The 18,304-nt window shown below is 38.1% G+C and overlaps 1 protein-coding gene across 2 annotated transcripts in view; it reads right to left on the reverse strand.

Moving 5' to 3' along the window:
* Nucleotides 1-7,354: 7,354 nt before the first annotated feature.
* The window catches only part of PLCB1 (phospholipase C beta 1), a 692,666-nt gene continuing 681,716 nt past the window's right edge, over nucleotides 7,355-18,304 (reverse strand). The window contains exon 32 of one of the 2 annotated variants that reach the window (XM_030872578.3): nucleotides 7,355-10,646. In XM_030872578.3, coding sequence (XP_030728438.1) covers nucleotides 10,419-10,646 — 228 coding nt within the window. In that variant the 3' untranslated portion in view covers nucleotides 7,355-10,418. The remainder of the gene's footprint in view (nucleotides 10,647-18,304) is intronic. The other variant, XM_060284359.2, reaches the window with a different exon arrangement.

The following is an 18,304-nucleotide window of genomic DNA, read 5'->3' on the forward strand; positions in this document are numbered from 1 at the left end:
TAATTAAGCACAGAAGAAGATAAAACATAAGCAAGAACCAGCAGAAACCAAACTGGGTAACTGACAGTTATAAAGCAATTTAATATACCTAAAAGAAAAAAGACAAGTAGAAATAATCTTCAGAGAACAGACACTATGGAAAGTGACTTAACAGTTTTAAAAGAGTACCAAATAAAACATGTAGAAATTTTAAAAAAATACAATAACTGAAATAACAAACAAACAACTCAATAGATAAGATATCAGTAGTTTAGACACAGCTGAAGAGAGTATCATGAATGGAAAGATGGGTCAGAAGAATCGTGAAGTAGGATTATTAGTTGAAAATGATAGTTTTCTCAGAGGCCACGATAAAATCAATGTTCTGAATGGACAGAGAAGAACTCGGGATGAGCAGAGAGGATTTGGGTGGGCATGGACAGCTGGAATAACTAATTTAAGCCACGTGGTTATCTAACCTCCCTTGGGTTATGTGAGGCTTCAGGAGGTAATAAATAAATAGCATGGTCTTATATCTCCAAAATTAGAATCTAGCAAATAATAAGATAGAATAATTCATACTATTTAATTTTTTTCCATGAAAAGAGTACATTCTTTTATTGTTTTTGTTCATACATGTTGTTTCAACTTTCAGTAATAAAATTCAATATATTTGATTCCTTAATCATAAAAACTTGCTTTCACATTATTTACATGTTGCCAACGTCTACAGCCATTGGAATAGAAAAGGCAGAGTGTGGCATTCAGCATATTCAGGTGAAAATTCAGGTATACCCAGGTCTGGGGCTGCCCTTTGCTGCAGGTAACTGGGGACTTAGGGAAGAAACTCTTGGAAGATAAAAAGGTATTAAATGTCATTTTGATGCTGAAGACCCTCTGTCCCAATCTGGGTGAGTGTGCATACACATGCATGTGTGTAGCACTCTCATGATAAAAGAGAAGTAAACCTTTCCTTTTTAACTGTGTTGGGGGTACAGACACACGATATGATTCATTTTGAGGGAGTACCCTTAAAGATATACTTATTTGGGCACAATTATGACCAAGAAACCTGAGCTTCTAACCCAATTGAACCTGGGGCAGAACCAGTGCCTGGAACAGAGTAGGTGTCTATTGAATTGTATTGACTGAATGTATTACTGGAAAAATGTTGATATTGGACTATTTACAGTCTCTCCCAGTGTAAGAATAATTCTATTTTTGCCCACTTCACTTATGAGCCTTTTGGGAGCTGAATTGGGCAACACTAGAGCATTCAGGAAGGCGAGAATGATTTACATTGGAAAGTTTAAAGGATTACTCAGAAGGTTAAAGAAAATAGAATAAATCCAAAGATGAAGGTTGTGGGCAGAGAAAGCAAGAACTCACACAGCCTGGTGTTTGAAAGAGATTTGAGGGGAAGCTTTCTTTTTTCAAATTTAAGTTGATTGATTGATTTGCCACACAGCCGGGCTTGCAGGATCTTAGTTTCCTGATCAGGGATTGAACCCTGCCCACGGCAGTGCAAGCACTGGGTCCTGACCACTGGACCACCAGGGAACTACCAAAGCTCCTTTGTATATGACAATCACATACAGAGAAACAAGAAGAAATGGGAAAAGCAATTTTAAGAGACTTCATAGTATGCTATGAATCAAATCCTATTTTGGTACATTTTATAGACATTTCAGAACAAATTTATTTTCCTTTAAACTATTTTTTGGGTCTTGGACTGGTGTTACTTTGAATACTGTGCTCTCTGGAGACTGGGCTTTCTGATGATTTTAAATAAATGCAATGTACAACCCTAGGTTCTTATGAAGCAGATATTTCTTTGAAATAAAAAAAGAAAGGAAATTATGACATTTTATTGGTTCTAAGATATACTTTTACTTTTTCAAAAATTGTTAAAAATTGTTTTAAAAATTGAAGTCTAATTGATTTACAGTATTATATTGATTTCAGGTATGCAGCATAGTGATTTGGTATTTTTACAGATTATACTCCATGAAAAGTTATTACAAAGTAATGACTATAATTCTCTGTGCTATACAATAGATCCTTGTTGCTTATCTATTTTTATACATAATAATTTGTATTTCCAAGTTCCATACATCTATCTTGCCCTTCCTAACTTTCCTCTCCCCACTGGCAACCACTAGTCTGGTTTCTATATCTGCGAGTCTGTTTCTGTTTTGCTATATATATTTGTTTGTTTTACTTTTTAGATTCCACAAACAAGTGATATCATAGAGTATTTTTCTTTCTCTGTCTGACTTATTTCACTAAGTATGATAGTCTCTAGGTCCATCCACATTGCTGCAAATGGCAGAATTTCATTCTTTTTATGGCTGAGTAATATGCCACATCTTCTTTATCCATTCATCTGTTGATAGACACTTAGGTTGTTTCCATAAGTTGGCTACTGTAAATAATGATGTTATGAATATTGGGGTGCATGTATTTTATTGAATTAGTGTTTTCTTTGTTTCTGGATATATACCCAGGAATAAGATTGCTGGATCATATGGTAGTTCTATTTTTGTTTTTTGAGGAGCGTCCTTACTGCTTTCCATTCCCACCAAGAGCATACAAGGCTTCCCTTTTCTCCACATCCTTGCCAACATTTGTTATTTGTAGATATTTTGATGATAAGCATTCTGACAGGTGTGAGTTGATATCTCATAGTTTTGATTTACATTTCTCTGATGAAATGTTAATGAGTACAATATTCTCTCCTTGTATTGATACTTTTGTCACTATATAATGCACTTCTTTGTCTTTTGTTAGAGCCTCTGTTTTAAAGTCTATTTTGTCTGATATGAATATTGCTACCCCTGCTTTCTTGTCAATTCCATTTGCATGATATATCTTTTTCCATCCCCTCACTTTCAGTCTCTTTGTGTTTTTAGTCCTGAAGTGAGTCTCCTATGGGCAACATATAGATGAGTCTTTTTTTTTCTTTTTTTAAATCCAATAAGCCACTCTATGTCTTTTGATTGGAGCATTTATTTCATTGAAATTTAAAGTAATTATTGATAGGTGTGTACTTATTGGCATTTTATTAGTTTTTTTCCCATTGTTTTTTGTACTTCTTCTCTGTTCATTTCTTTTTCTTTTTGTTTCCTCCCCTGTGGTTTGATGATTTTCTTTAGTAGTATGCTTGGATACACTTTTACTTTTAACCTTTCTGAAATTGGGATGTGCCTTTATGTTTAATGAAGAGTCAGGGTTTAATTGGAAAGATCTTTTCTTTGTTATTGATATATTTATTATTGACACATTAAGCTTCTTGACAGCATAAGCTTCTTGATAGCATGTTATGTAATTCACTTCAATTCTTAAAGGCTATGTGGCAATATTTTCATGGCAATATCCCATGCCACTTGTCCTTAATAAATTTCCTTCCATAAAATGTCACTGAATCCCAGTGAATTCAACCCACATTTATGAGACTTATTTTGCAGCTTGTTTTTAAAAGGAAGAGTGAAATCTGGGAAAATAAACAAATATTTGACATTTAGTTTAAAAAAAAAAAAAGCAGACAAGTGACTTTCTGACTTCACATAGAAATAACCAGCACCATTTTCCAAATAACCTCCAGTTCTTCAGTGGCCCAGGGAAGACTGATAACTGAGAGAGGCTTTTTAGACTAAGCTTTGGGGTAGACAGGTGCAAAAGGGACTGGAGGACAAAAATCAAGAAAGGGGACCCAGATTTTAAAATAAGTATCCACCCAATTAAAAATGCACGAAGGATTTGAATAGGCATTTCCCCAGAGAAGATATGCATATGACCAAGTCACATAACATCATTAGTCATCAGGAAAATGCAAATCAAAACTGCAGTGAAATACTCTTCATATCCACTAGGATGGCAATAATCAAAAAGGCAGAAAACAACAAGTGTTGGCAAGGATGTGGAAAGATTGGAATCTTCATATATTGCTGGGGATGTAAAATGGTGCACTGTAAAATGGAAAACTGTCGGCAGCTCCAAAAAATTAAACAGAGTTACCATTTGAACTAGCAGTTCCACTCCTAGGTATATACCCAAGAGAGCTGAAAACATATTTCCATGCAAAAACGTATACATGAGTGTTTATAGCACCATTATTTATAATAGTCAGATAGTGGAAACAAACCAAATGTCCATCAAGTGATGAATGAAGAAATACAACGTCTACACAATAGTGTATTATTCAACTATTAAAAGGAATGAAGCACTGATCCATGCTGAAAACTGAACCTTAAAATTTTTATGCTAAATGAGAGAAGCCAGACACAAAAGACCCCATATTGTATAAATCTAATCATTTAAAATGTCCAGAATAAACAAATCCTCAGAGACAGAAGATAGATTAGTGGTTCCCAGGGACTAAGAAGAGGAAATGGGGGAAAATGAGGAATGGGAAGTGACTGTTGATGAGTATGGTGTTTCTTTTTGGGGAGATGAAAATGTTCTGGAATTAAGAGTGGTGATTGATGAGCAACCTTTGACTATACTAAAAACCATTGAAATGTGTACTTTAAGAAGGTGAACTTTATGTATGTGAATTATAGCTTAATAAAACTGTAATTAAAAATATATGCAGAAGGGTCAAAGAAACAAATTAACAGTGCAGGGACTCCAGGGGACAAAGAATGGCTCCTGAGTTCTCGCTTGTGTGCAGAAGGAGGCTGTTGGTATGCCTGGAATCCAAGGTGAGCCTAGCTTTCTCCACCTGTGATCCAGAATCTACTATTTGGTGACTGACATAATTTCATCTGTCATAAGCAGTTTTGTGCTTTGGGGTTGGTGCCATAAGTAAAAGTCAAAGCACATGGCTCTGTGTGGTCTAGCCCTACTAGCAGGGTGCTGCTGACTCATGAGGTGCCTAAACAACACTGTAGCTTTGAGTTAATGACATTTATTATTCACATATCAATCATTATTTTTTTCCACCTTAGTACTAATAGCTGGATGGGTAAACAAATTTATTCACTGTAAATGCAGTATTTATTGAGAGATTTCACTATGGTGGGTTTGGGGTTTCAGTAGTGAATGAGACATGACCCTTGACATCAAAGGTGTCAATGGAGGATGTATTTAATTAAGAGGGCCAGTACGTTGCAGTTGGTATATACTCTATAAGTGAAAGAAAGTACAAAAGTACATGGTGTTAATGGATTAATTGTATTAGTAGCCACCCTGTGTCCACATCATTTTCCCTATAACACCATAGTACCCTTTTAATCTTGATCAGGGCTGGTCTTGTCTTTTACATTCACCAATAGAATGTGGTGGAAGTAATGGTGTATTAGTTCTGAGTTTAGACGTCAAGAGGGCTTGAATGCCTTTGCTTGTTCTCCAGATCCTGCCTTGGACATGTGAAAAACCCATGGCTAGCCTGCCAAAGAGTGGAAAAAGCACATGGAGAAGAGCCAGATCAGCACAGTTGTTCCAGTCAAGGCCCCAGACATGTAAAAGAACCCAGGCAGGATCAGCCACCAGCCAACTCCTAGCTGACTACAGATGTACAGATGAGCCCAGATGAGATCAGCCTGTCCCAGCCCAGATCAGCAGAGCCTGGCACTTATCTGTAGACTCACAATCAATGGAACATGGTTGTTAAAAACACCAAGTGTTGGTGGTGTTTGTTATGCAGCAAGAAATAACTGACGTAGGATGCAATGGGAGCACAGATGATGGGGAGCTTGGGTGTATCAGAGAAGTCTTCCTAGAGGAAGTGACATTTAGTCTATAAAGCTAAAGATGAATAAGAGACAAGGAAAGGAGAGAACCTGAGTATGTGTATAAGTGTGTTTTCAGGATTGGTTCAAGGGAAAGAGGAACAGAAAGGGTCTAAGTAGTTGAGGGAATAGTATTTAAAAAGCCCAGGAATTGAGATGGTCCATAAGGCAGGAATGGATAGTTATGTATGAACCAAATCATGTAAGATCTCAAACAATTATTAAGGGATTTAGACTTTATCCTGAGGATTGCTGGGGTCCATTAAAGGCTTTTAATTCCATTTTTGCTCTTGTATGATCAGTCTTCCTCCAGTATGGAGAAATGGTTACATGATTTAAGACTTGAGGCATGGAAATCGTTTAGAACCTTGGTAGGTGGTGGGGGGGATGGTGGCTGAACTTGGGTATTAGCAGAGAGGATAGAAAGTGAACGAAGCTGGGGGCTATTCCACAGGGTGAGAATTGACCGAGGTTGGTGAATTATTGGAATGGGGATGATAGAGAGCCAGCTGTCAGTGATGATGCCCACCTTTTGGCTTGGGCAACTGAATTGGTATTGGTTTTATTCACTGATGAAGAAAACAAAGGATGTGGAGCAGGTTTGAGTGTAAGGAAATTCAGTTTGTTGTATACTGTATGTGGCAGATTACATTTTCCAAAGACGCCTATATATTCATGTACTTCAGTGTAAGCAACACTGCTCCCAAAGCAAGATGGGGTCTGTATTTGTTCCCTCCCCTTGAATCTGGGAAGGAGCTGTGAGAACACCAATGAATGGGGTCCAGCAGAAGTGATAGTATGCAATGTAGAGGTTCAGTCATAAAAATTTTGATCCAGTTTCTGCCTGGTTCTCACTTGGGAAGCTCATCCTTGGAGTCCAGCCAACATATTGTGAGAAAGCCCAGGCCATGTGGAGAGGACACATGTTGTGGTCCAGCCCGGAGCCCCAGTTAGTCTCTCAGTGATGTATCATCAACCACCAGACATGAAAGTAAATTAGTCTTTGGAAAATTCCAGCTCCCAGCCTTCTAATCTTCCAGCCGAAGCCCCAGATATCATGGCATAGAGACACGGCATCTCTGCTCTGCCCTGTCTGAATTCTTGACCCACAAAAACTATGAGAGTTTAAGAAATAATTCTTATTGCTTTAATCCACTAGGCTTTGGAGTAATGTGTAACATAGCCATAACTAACTAACATATTGCATTTGGAGACATCCTCATAACTCAAATGCATATTTCTTTTTCAAAAATCAGTGTGGCCGACTCTTTTTTTATCTGTTGTATGAAGAAACTTGCATCAAATACTCTGTCAGTTCTTGTCACATCCACTATTTGTCAAAAAACTTTTGAAAATTTTGCCTTCCTTAGCTTTGGTCAAGGAAGGAGGGGAGGAAGGGAGGATCCTGAATATGGGAACAATGGGCAAGTTTAACGCCATTTCTGGAAGGAGGTAGTGGACTGATGGAATGATGACAACTGTGCCCTCCGACCCAAGCATTGCAGTCTCCTGATTTCCTGCGCAGGCACTGATGTGCCCCATCAGGGTGGGCATTACTTCCCTAAAAATTGGTATCAATGCTGCTCCCACCTTCCTGCCCATCAGAAGAAGTTTGGCCCCAACACCACGAAATAACAGCTGGGTTGTGTTAAGAAATTTTTATTGTTTCCTTTGGATTTGTGATGAAAGCACATAAAATTACAAGTGGAAGAAACATCATGCCACAAAATTGCATAGAATTATTACAAAAATGTGAATTATGCATTTTAAATAATTTGAGATAGAAGAACCAAAATATGTACATTTTAAGAGCTTCAAATACTTTGTCCTATCTTTTTTTCTTCTGAAAAGGCAAAAGTCACAATGTCCAATCCATCACAAACAATATTTATACAGTGCACAAGCACAACGTTAAATTCAAAGTAATGCAAGCAATGGCCCTTTCTTTTGAAATTATTTAATGACAGCTTATCTATCATAGGAGTATTAATTAATGTATGGTGATATTGAAATGGTAAAATGAACTGTTAAAAACCAAAAACACATGGCATGTCATTAGAACTTTGAAAATTCTCAGTACATGGCCCAAACCATGCTATTCTCAGTAGTGTAAGGGTATCATAGGGGCATAGTCTAATTTAATACACAGATCAACTCTCTATTATAGGAAAAACCACAGTACAGAATTTCACACATTCAACAAAGAACAAGGCAAATACAGAAAGGCACAAAACTGCACATCATATAGACCCTTTTTCTTTATCTTAGTCTATTTCAAGTAATATTAATATTATTAAATGATAGTATCACTGTAGTAACTTCAATGATGCAAGATGGACAGTGTTACACGCTACCCCCACAACTGCAAAAAGTGTCATTGTACAGATATAAAAATGTGATTACAGGAAACGGCCAAATACAAACATATTGCAAAATGACTAGAGTCACTAAGGTAATGAAATCCAACTACCAAAACAGTTTTGTGTAAGTCAAGGTTATTCAACTTTAGTCTATCTCTGGACTAAAATGTGATACAATGTTCTGTAATAATCACCATTGCATTTGGCTATTAATGCTATTATTAGTTCATTCTTCTGCAATTTTAGCCAGTCTGTAATTTTGTTTATAAAAATGCAGCATTCTATTTTGACCATTCTTGCTTCCTTATGATTAATGCCTTTCTTTCAAGGTGCAAAAGTAGAATGATTTACAAAAGAGTTCTCATTCAGTGGAAGTTAAGTTTTATTAAGTGTCTAATTAACACCCTAAATCCTTTAGATCAAAATATAGTCATCTCCAAAGGGGATGGGATTTTTTTTCCCCTTGTGTCTCCCTAGATGTGTTTTTTAATCAAACACTACTTCCTAATGTTTGAACTAAGCCCTCATTTTGATTAAAACTTAATTGTGATCCCTAGTTATTGCTTAAAGTTAAATAGAATAATTTCCATAAAAATATTAAATTCTTAAAACACAATTTTCAGGACACAACTAGTTTTTGTGTTTTAAAATGTTTTACTAAGCTACAATCAGACAGGTTTAAAGTAAAATAAAACTGCACATCTTGCTTCAGGGCTTTAACTTCAATGTTCTTTGTGTTACTCTCTAAGTTATATTTTCCTCTATATAATTATTCTCTCTTACTTAAGACCTTTCAATAATGTTTTAAATCAGTTTCACCATAATATAATTTGTTTCTCCTATGCCACTTAACATAGGAACTTAACAAAAAGACAGTTAAGTGAATTAAATGTACATAGTAAATATATAATGAAAGATTTTTTTAATGTGAGAAATAAATTGAAATCTGTCAGATTTAAAAATTATGGAAGATACTAATACATTTCCATATTGCTGTCCTATACATTTTTGTATATTCTGACCATTAAAACAAGCTTAAAATACTTAAAATCCAGTTTTTGATCTTACAAAATATACATCAAAGTCATATTCTAAGTTCTCAATCTACCTCAACTTGCATCAAAGCCTCCATCAATTGTTTCTTAGAATTTTAATGTAATTTAATATTCACATAATGTAGATATTTGACCATTTTCTTCTCTGTCATTGAATTGGTTTTACGTCTTGTGGAAGAGATCTGGATTATTGCCAATTAAGAAACTCATATTCACACTCATATGAATATGTGTGTGTGTATGTGTATGTGGTGTATATGTATGTACTTATATGGCTGAGTGCATACATATATACATGTAGATAACATATACCATTTATATGTGGGTCTGTGTAGTCTCTAGATAAATATTTAATCTTTATCTCTATATTAAAAATAAATGAACCATAAAGAAAGTCAGACAGCAAAATAACTGCTGGAACCTATTCACTCTGATTGAATCTCTGCTCATCATACATCGGCTCAACTATTTTTATTCAATTAAAAAGATCTTTGTAGTTGTTTAATGATTTTAGGCCAATAACCAATGAATACCCAGACTTTGAGTGCAAATAGTTGACTCAGATAGCACACTGCCTGGAAGTGTGTGGCCAACTTGCTCACACAGCCAAATGTACAAGTCATGTTGCCAAGTCTGGAGATGGCTTTACTGGACAAGGACACAATCAAGGCAGAAAACCAGCTTATTTGAGTCACTATGGTATCCAATAAAGCCATGTCAGCAACAAATACACTGATGCCTCTATGATAAATAAATTAGCAAATTGCAAGCCGCCAGTGCTTGCAAAGCAAAGGATGAAACAATTTAATATGCATGTTAACTCGAAGATATGGTAGTTGAGGGGCAGTTAGGAAAAAAAATGCTCAAAGTTGGCTGTTCAATAGTGTTAAATAGTGCTATGCATTTCTCAACTATTTCTATTACTTTGACATACTTTACACCAGAGCTTCAACTAAAAACATGAGCTTGCTTTTCTTCAAAGAAGACGCTGTCCTTCATTAAATGTTCCATGGAGCCTGGAAGCTGCCTGCTTTGAATTTACTACTGGAAAGAAAACCAAAATCCCACCACATACATGCACTCTTCACTAGCAGACCTGCAGTAGTTTCCACATAACACATGGAGCCTGGGTATGGGGAAGCTGAATGGATCCTTCTGGAACTCTCCCTCCAGTGTGGATTTTAATCTAAGGGATGCTTCTCAGGAAGATGCTCCTGGGCAGTGATCTTTGTAAGAGAGAGTCCGATGGAGCTGGAGTGGCCATGCGTGTTCTGAAGGCCAGGAAGAAACAATCACAGGGGAGTATCAAATTCTTTTCCTGGGTTTTCTCCTTCCAGCTTCTCACTGGAAGGAGGCTTATGGTTCAGTTTTCCAGGGTCTGAGGTCAGCAGGGGAGGGACAGAGCTGTGATTGCTGTCTTCACTGATCTTCCCTTTCATAGCTTCCTGCACGAATTCCAAAATCTCCAGGGGCAGCCTTTTGAACTTGTCTTGGTACTCCTGCTCTAGCTCCACCTGCAGCTGGGAGACAGCAAGAAAGAGGATGATTTTATGTCATTTGGGTTTCTATAACCACCCATGTAGAAACTCCTTGAAAGAGATGTACAAAGAGGGGAGGGACCAATTAATTTTAATACCATGATGTGAAACTGAGGTTCGTTGGACATGTCATTTGTTCACAGCTAAAAGTCACCAATAGCTGAGGGTATCAAGGTCAGCCATGAATCAGGCTGGGAGAGCCACAAAGTCAATTGGAGTGGACAGACGGTCAAGGCGTGGGCTTTATGAAGTGCAGCCTCATCCAGAGGCTGTTTCTAACCCAGAGCTAAATGCATTTTACAAACTGAGCATACTCATATAGCCAACCTGAACATCTATCTTCACTTCTTTTGTCACCTGTTTATTCTGATTCCTTTTTTTCTTTCTAATTTTTATTTGCTTCATAAACGGTTTTACCTACCTTTTAAAACTGCCTTCAAATTTATCTGTTTAATGCTCTGGAGAATTTTCAGACTTTTAAAAGTCACAGAACCCTTTCTTCAAATGCAGGCTTATGCTGGCCTCAGCCATAAAACAAGTAAAAGCTGGGCATCTGGTAGAAGTGGGGTGAGGGGCGGTGGGTGCTGCCTGCTAGGACGCTCTGCTGCTCAGAGCCCAGATGAAACCCAGGATTTTGAATAAAATTCTCTCTGCTTATTGAGTGATAAGCAGGGAGCTTAATCTTAGATATGGCGTGAGAGACTAAATGCTTTTCCTAAATGCCCAAGATCTTGCATTTCTCAGCAGCTCCCGGGTGATGCCGATGTGGCTGTGGCTGGTCTACTTTGGACACACTGACAATCTTCCTGTCCTGGTTCTACTCTGAGCTCCCAATTCTACTTTTGGTCTCAATCCTGGCTGTATGTCCTCTATCTGCGGCTTCAATGCAGTCTGACCCCTGACCACCTGGGATGAAGACAGTCCTCAGGTCATCTGCCCTGCGGTGATCGGACCCCCCTTTCTTCAGTGCCAGCAGCTTGAGAACATCTCCTTTAGTTCAATTCCTTTTTGTTCTCGCTTCTATGGCAGAGAAGTTTTGCCAAAATTAGTACAGATCAGTAATCCCTTATTATTATGTATTAAGTATTATGTATTAACTTTGCCAAACTTATTAGAGATCAGTAATCCCTTATCTGCAATTCTAAAATCCCCAAAATTCTGAAATTGAGAAGTTTTTTATAAATTTGTAACAAAATCATTGACTTTGATATAATGCTATTTATAATCCTTATTTAATCCCACTTCTTGTGAATGTCCATACATGGTACTGTAGACATATTAATTTGTTTGATTATGAGGGTGACCTGGGCCCCCTTGGGATATAATGCTTATGGTATATGCATCATATTCCTTTCCTAAAATCAGAAAAAATATGAATTCTGAAAAACAAGAGACCCCAAGAGTCTTGAATAATGGATTGTGGATCTGTTTGAATGAGCTTTTTTTTCTTTTCCCCATCAAAAAGTGCCTGAAAAAAAGGGCTTGGCCTGAGTATTGAAAATCCCCTATTCCCCCCAAATATCAAATATTGGGTATTTATGAATATGTTGTCCTGGCATGTGAATTCCAATAAACCAAGAAGGAAACACTCTATGAGAGGGATACCCACAGGTCCTGAGGTTCACATTGCCATGATGTGGTAAAGGCACCTTCACACACAGCTCCACCCTCAGCACTGGGGACAACCCTCCGGAGCATCAGATATAAGAAGGCAATGGCCAGTTTCTCCCCAGGTGGGGCTTTGCACTGACACACTCTGGCATAAGTGAAATCTCAGCCTGGTGTCTGACAGCTTCCATTTACCACCATTCAGACCTCGTCATGAATTTGTCTCAATTTTAGTTCAGCAACACATGCAGTTAAAGTTTCGTTTCCAAAAAATGTAGGGAAAGGGAGAAAAGCATGGGGCCCTATGTTTAAGAAACAGCGGATTTCATTTAGGTTAGACTGGGGGACCTTCAGTATAGATATATTGCACCTGACCTAGACACCGATTTCTCTTAGGTCATTGGTGGACAAGACCCTATGGTGCTTGATAGGCTGTTTCCTTTTTTAACTTATGAAAAAAATAAAAAGAAAATATGAAATGTGAGAAAATGTCAAATAAACACTTAAACTAACATTTTCTGGTAATTCTTAATAATCTAATTTTAATAATTATGATTCTGCACCCAGTTCAGATATGGGGGTATTTTTCCCCAAACGGCCAAGCAATTCTCTGTGACACCAGCTGGGTGTCCTACAATTGAATTCGATTCTGACGCTATATATACCTGGAGATAGCGTCAGATCCCCCAGGTTAAGGGCTCAGTCCTACAAGACTGCCCCACACCCCTCCCCCAACTTTAGAGGCCAATTGCAGGTCCAGGTTGTCACCTGTGCTTCTGCCTGACTGGCTATAGTTTGGAGGCTCCCACGATCCCCTCACTTAGATTAGATTGGTAGAGTCGCTCACAGAACTCAGAGAAACATTTTCTTACTAGATCATTGGTTTCTTATAATTAATTAATTATTTATTTATTTATTTTGGCTGTGTTGGGTCTTTGTTTCTGTGCGAGGGCTTTCTCTAGTTGCGGCAAGCGGGGGCCGCTCTTCATCGCGGTGCGCGGGCCTTTTACTGTCGCGGCCTGTCTTGTTGCAGAGCATAGGCTCCAGACGCGCAGGCTCAGTAGTTGTGGCTCACAGGCCCAGTTGCTCCGCAGCATGTGGGATCTTCCCAGACCAGGGCTTGAACCTGTGTCCCCTGCATTGGCAGGCAGATTCTCAACCACTGCGCCTCATTGGTTTATTATAAAAGGACACAACTCAGGAACAGCCAGATGTACAGGACAAGGTATGGGGAAAGGGCACAGAGCTTCCATGCCCTCTCCAGGTGGACCCCTCTCCCCAATCTCCATGTGTTCACCAATGTGGAAGATCTCTGAACCCTGTCCTTTTGGGCTTTTGTGTAGGCTTTCTATGTAGTCATGACTGATGTAACTCGTTGGCCACTGGCCAGTGAACTCAATTTGCAGCCCCTGCCCTCTCCCAGGAGGAGGTCAGGAGGATGGACGTTAAAGTTTCAACCCTCCAATCATTAGCTTAGTTCCCCTGACAACCAGCCCCATCCTTAGGTGCTTCCCCCAAGTCACCTCATTAACATAACAAAAGACACCTTTATTGCTTTAACACTTAGGAAATTCAAGGGTTTCAGGAGCTCTGTGCCAGGAACTGGGATGAAGACCAAATGTATATTCCTTATTATAAATCACAATATCACAATAATAATAATAATCTAATTTTATATTTTTTAATTTAAAAATTGACCCAGTTGTGGCTAAATTATAACTTTGGTAGATACTTCCTTTTATCATGGGTTAGTAGTAGATTTTATTATACTCTAAACTATTTTAATAAATTAATATGATTAATTTATAAACTAAATTAAATGTATATTAAATGCCATATATTTCACTCTTTAAAAAAAAGTCTTTATTAATGAATGAATTACAAATGTGCATTTACTTGAATTTCAACTTAGAGCTTTTCTCTTTATATTTTTCTTCTTATAAATAGAATACCTGTTTATTACAAGAAAATATGAAAAGTATGCAGGGCAAGATCTGGCTCTGTTTCTAAAAAGCTCCATCTATTAGCAGTCGAGAGCCCAACTAAGATCAGCTATGCTCAGCCTAGATCAGCTGAACTCTGAAAGTCGTGAACTAAATAAATATTTATTATTGTCAGAGAAGTTTTGTGTTTTATGCAGTATTATTGTAGCATTTCCCCCATGACTCCCATAATTTCTCTCAGAAATGTTCATGAAATTCTGTGGTGTGGGCCTCACCAAAATCTGAGGATGCTCAAGTCCCTTATATGAAATGGTGCATATAACATATGAGCATCCTCCCATTAAATCACCTCTAGATTACTTATAATACTTAATACAATGTCAGTGCTATGTAAATAGTTGTAAATTCAATGTAAATGCTAAGTAAATAGTTGCTGGCATGTAGTAAATTCAAGTGTTGCTTTCTGTAACTTTCTGAAATTTTTTTCAAAGATTTTCAATCTGAGGTTGGTTGAATCCATAGATATGGAACCCATGGATATGGAGGGCTGACTGTATACTAAAACATAAGGCAATAATTATGCTACTTGCTAAGCCACTTCATCCCAGCTAACATGTGCATTCTAGACCTTGAAAGTTTTGTGTTAGAGCTGGAGTACTCTCCCCTTATAGATGCCTGCTATTAAGGCCTAGTGAAATCAAGTGCCCCTAAAACAGAGTTCCCCTGCCAAGTTTATGACTAACCTCTCTATCCAAAACTTTATTCCCTTTCTTATCCCACCCTGGTTCCCCTTAGGATTGAGGAGTATCAAAGAAAAGGGGAGATTGAAACTGAGGAGAACCCTGCGAGACCCTCCTGGGGACAAAAGCTCCTCCATGTCCCCTCTTTCTTGTTTGAAGAAAAAGGCTTTTAGTCTCCTAAAAGGAGACTCAGGCCTTCCCTGAGTCTCAGGCCTTCCCTGAGTTTCAAAGAGTAGGCACAAGCAGTTACTAATTAGGGAAGTGAAGGAACGCAGAAACAAAGGAAAAGCAGTTAAGCAAGAAAAGTAATGACAGCTCAAACAATAGTCAGTGATAAAACAGAGCCCTAGTTTCTCCTCAAGAGATATACATAACAGTGTGACACATATCTCTGAGTTTTTCTACAGAAAGTAAGATCCCCCCACCCAGGTGGAGGATGGTGACTACATGCTGACCACAAGCACATAGGCCCCAAACTGGTTGGAACCAGAAGGCTGATGATTAAGATTCTGAGACACCACCCTTTTACCTCAGCACCAACCAATCAGAAGAAAGTCATGCACCCTGCAGCCCTCACCTCAAATGTTGCCTTTAAAAACCCTTCCCTGAAAGCCATTGGGAACTTCGGGTCTTTTGAGCATGAGCTGCTCATTCTCCTTGCTTGGCGCCCTGCAAATAAATGCTGTACTTTCCTTCACTACAACCCAGTGTCAGTAGATTGGCTTTGCTGTGCAGTGAACGAGTGGGCCCAAGTTGGGTTTAGTAACACTAGGAATTTTCTATTTTTAGTTTGGTGCTTTCTGTAGGAAGATTCAGTAGAGGACTATCATAGCTGGGAATAAAAATGAATGTGAAAGAGAAAAACAATTTTGATTCTACCAAAATGATTAATCATGGTCCAGAGACACCTTGTCAAACTGAAAGTTGCTATTGTACTTAAACTACCAAAAGACGGTTGAAATCTTTGAAGAAGACCTGTGCTCTGGGCTAAGGAAGCTAAGAGACTTGAGTGAATACATACTCTGCACATTATTAACCATTATTTTTTAAATAAGGAAACTGAAGCCTACACCCAGGTTGTTTAGTGCAGAAGCAAGATCTGAACACCAAACTCTTGCCTCCTAATCCAGGCTCCAATCCCACCATTCCAGGCCAACCCTCTTCCTCTGTAAAAACAGGATTTGTGAAGATCTTAATAACCTGATATTCTGTGTGTTGATAGAAGAATAACAAATAACTTCAGTGTATTTTCCTTATGTGTCTAGGGTATTAAAGTTGCTGTCATAAATAACTGGGAAGTGTCTGTTAATGAAAAGTGATGCTGAGGAGGGGTTCCATGGCATAGGGTCTTACTGACATGCCCTCTTAATAATAGACTACAGGCATACTTCAGAGATACTGTAGTTTCAGTTCCAGACCACCGCAATAAAGCGAATATTGCAATAATGAAAGTTACATGAATTTTTTGTTTCCCAGTGCATATAAAAGTTTATACAATACTATAGTCTACTAAATGTGCAATAGCATTATGTCTAAAAACACAATGTATATAACTTAATTAAAAATATTTTATTGCTAAAAAATACTAGCAATCATCTGAGCCTTCAGTGAGTTGTAAATCTCTTTGCTGGTGGAGGGTTTGAAATATTATGAGAATTACCAAAATGTGACATAGAAACAAGAAGTGAGCAAATGCTGTTGGAAAAATGGTACTGATAGACTTGCTTGACATGGGGCTGCCACAAACTCTCAATTTGTTAAAAAAGAAAAAAAAAGCGATATCTGCAAAGTGCAATAAAGTGAAGTGCAGTAAACAAGGTACGCCTATTCAGGCTCTTGGAAAACAAAAGGGGCTCTAATCCAGCTGCAGTTAACCTGGTCTATTTCTAAGCCTTCACTGGACTTTTCTGTTTGTGTCTGTCATGCTTGGAAGACACTGGCTTTTCACTCCCCCTATGTAATTCTTCAGTTTAGGACCTGTTTATTTGGTCAGCTGGCTGTTTTCCTGTTTGCCATTAAGTGCAGTTTAATTTAACAGACTATTTCTGTAAAGAGTTGGATACTCCAAGAAAGGATAAGCAAATGGAAAATTGGAATTTAAAAAATCCAGTTTAAAGGAAAAAGAAAGATCTCTTGGGATAGAACCAATCTAGTAAATATTGGTAGTAAATTGCAATGAAATATAGAACCACAAAAATAATGATGGTAATACAATGAAAGTAGTAATTGCAATTTACTGTGTGTTTACTGTATGGTATGCACTGTTCTTAAGACTTTTCATGCATGAATCAATCTAATACAGGAATATTAATTTCAAAATCTCTAAATTCAAATATCCATGGGGACCAAGAAACAACATAAATCTGTGAATTAGGTTTGGTATAAGGCAATAGAGGAGTACCAACACCTGTGGCTAACTGGAATTGTATTTCATGTTTAAAACACTCAAATTCAAAAATGTTAACAAGTACAAAGAGTCAAATAAAAAGCTCAGTTTAGTCTTCAGTTTGTGGCTCCTGATTTAGCTGCTCCACCAGAAGCAAGGGCATGACAGCAAAGCGTGATTTATGTCCACTGGACGGAGGCTAAGAAGGCATTACCAGAAGAATCCCATTCTCTCAACCACAGAAACCCTAAAAGAATCAATAAAAAGCCTCAAGTCAGTGGAAATAAAAGCCATGCAAGGGCTAATTATTTTTAGATGAAGTGTGTATTTTTTCGCCATCAAGTGGAATACCACCAGCAGGGAAGAATTGAACTTACATTATGATTTCAGTTCCTATGCTGAGTCACATTAGAAACAAATGTTTATAGTGCAGGTGGTGCTGCAATCATCTCAGAGAAGTGAGAGTCCCAGGGAAACATCCTCTTAGGAAAGTCTTGGGCTGGGAGCCCTTCAGACCTGCCAGAGTGACCTCCCAAGACTTATTCTCAAGGAGGTCCTGCCCTGATTGGGCCTCCCTTCAGATCAGTGTCCTCACCTGCACGCACCTGTCTTAACTCCTTTTAATTCTTAATTACCCACACTTGAGCCCCAGCCAGAACTGCTCTCCCTCTTGATTTAAAGCCTGTGCATTTAAAAAGCAAGAGACAGGCTGTGTTGTGTCCTAGAATGAACTCAGCCACATCCCTAGAGAATGCTCTTCTCCCAATCACCTAAAATTAGTTTGGGTTTTTCTTTTTCTTTTTGTAAATGTGTATTTCAAGAGTGGTTAGCCATACTCGGGTTTTATCAGGACAATTGATTTTGATGTTTAGGGAGCGAGTATTTTCTAATTAGATGGTCACTGCTTCTAAACATGATGTTTACATCTTCTGCTTAAATAACTGTGGTTTTAGGTTGACCGTT

This window comes from Globicephala melas, chromosome 15 (genome assembly GCF_963455315.2).
Source record: "Globicephala melas chromosome 15, mGloMel1.2, whole genome shotgun sequence".
NCBI classification, from domain to species: Eukaryota; Metazoa; Chordata; class Mammalia; order Artiodactyla; family Delphinidae; genus Globicephala; species Globicephala melas.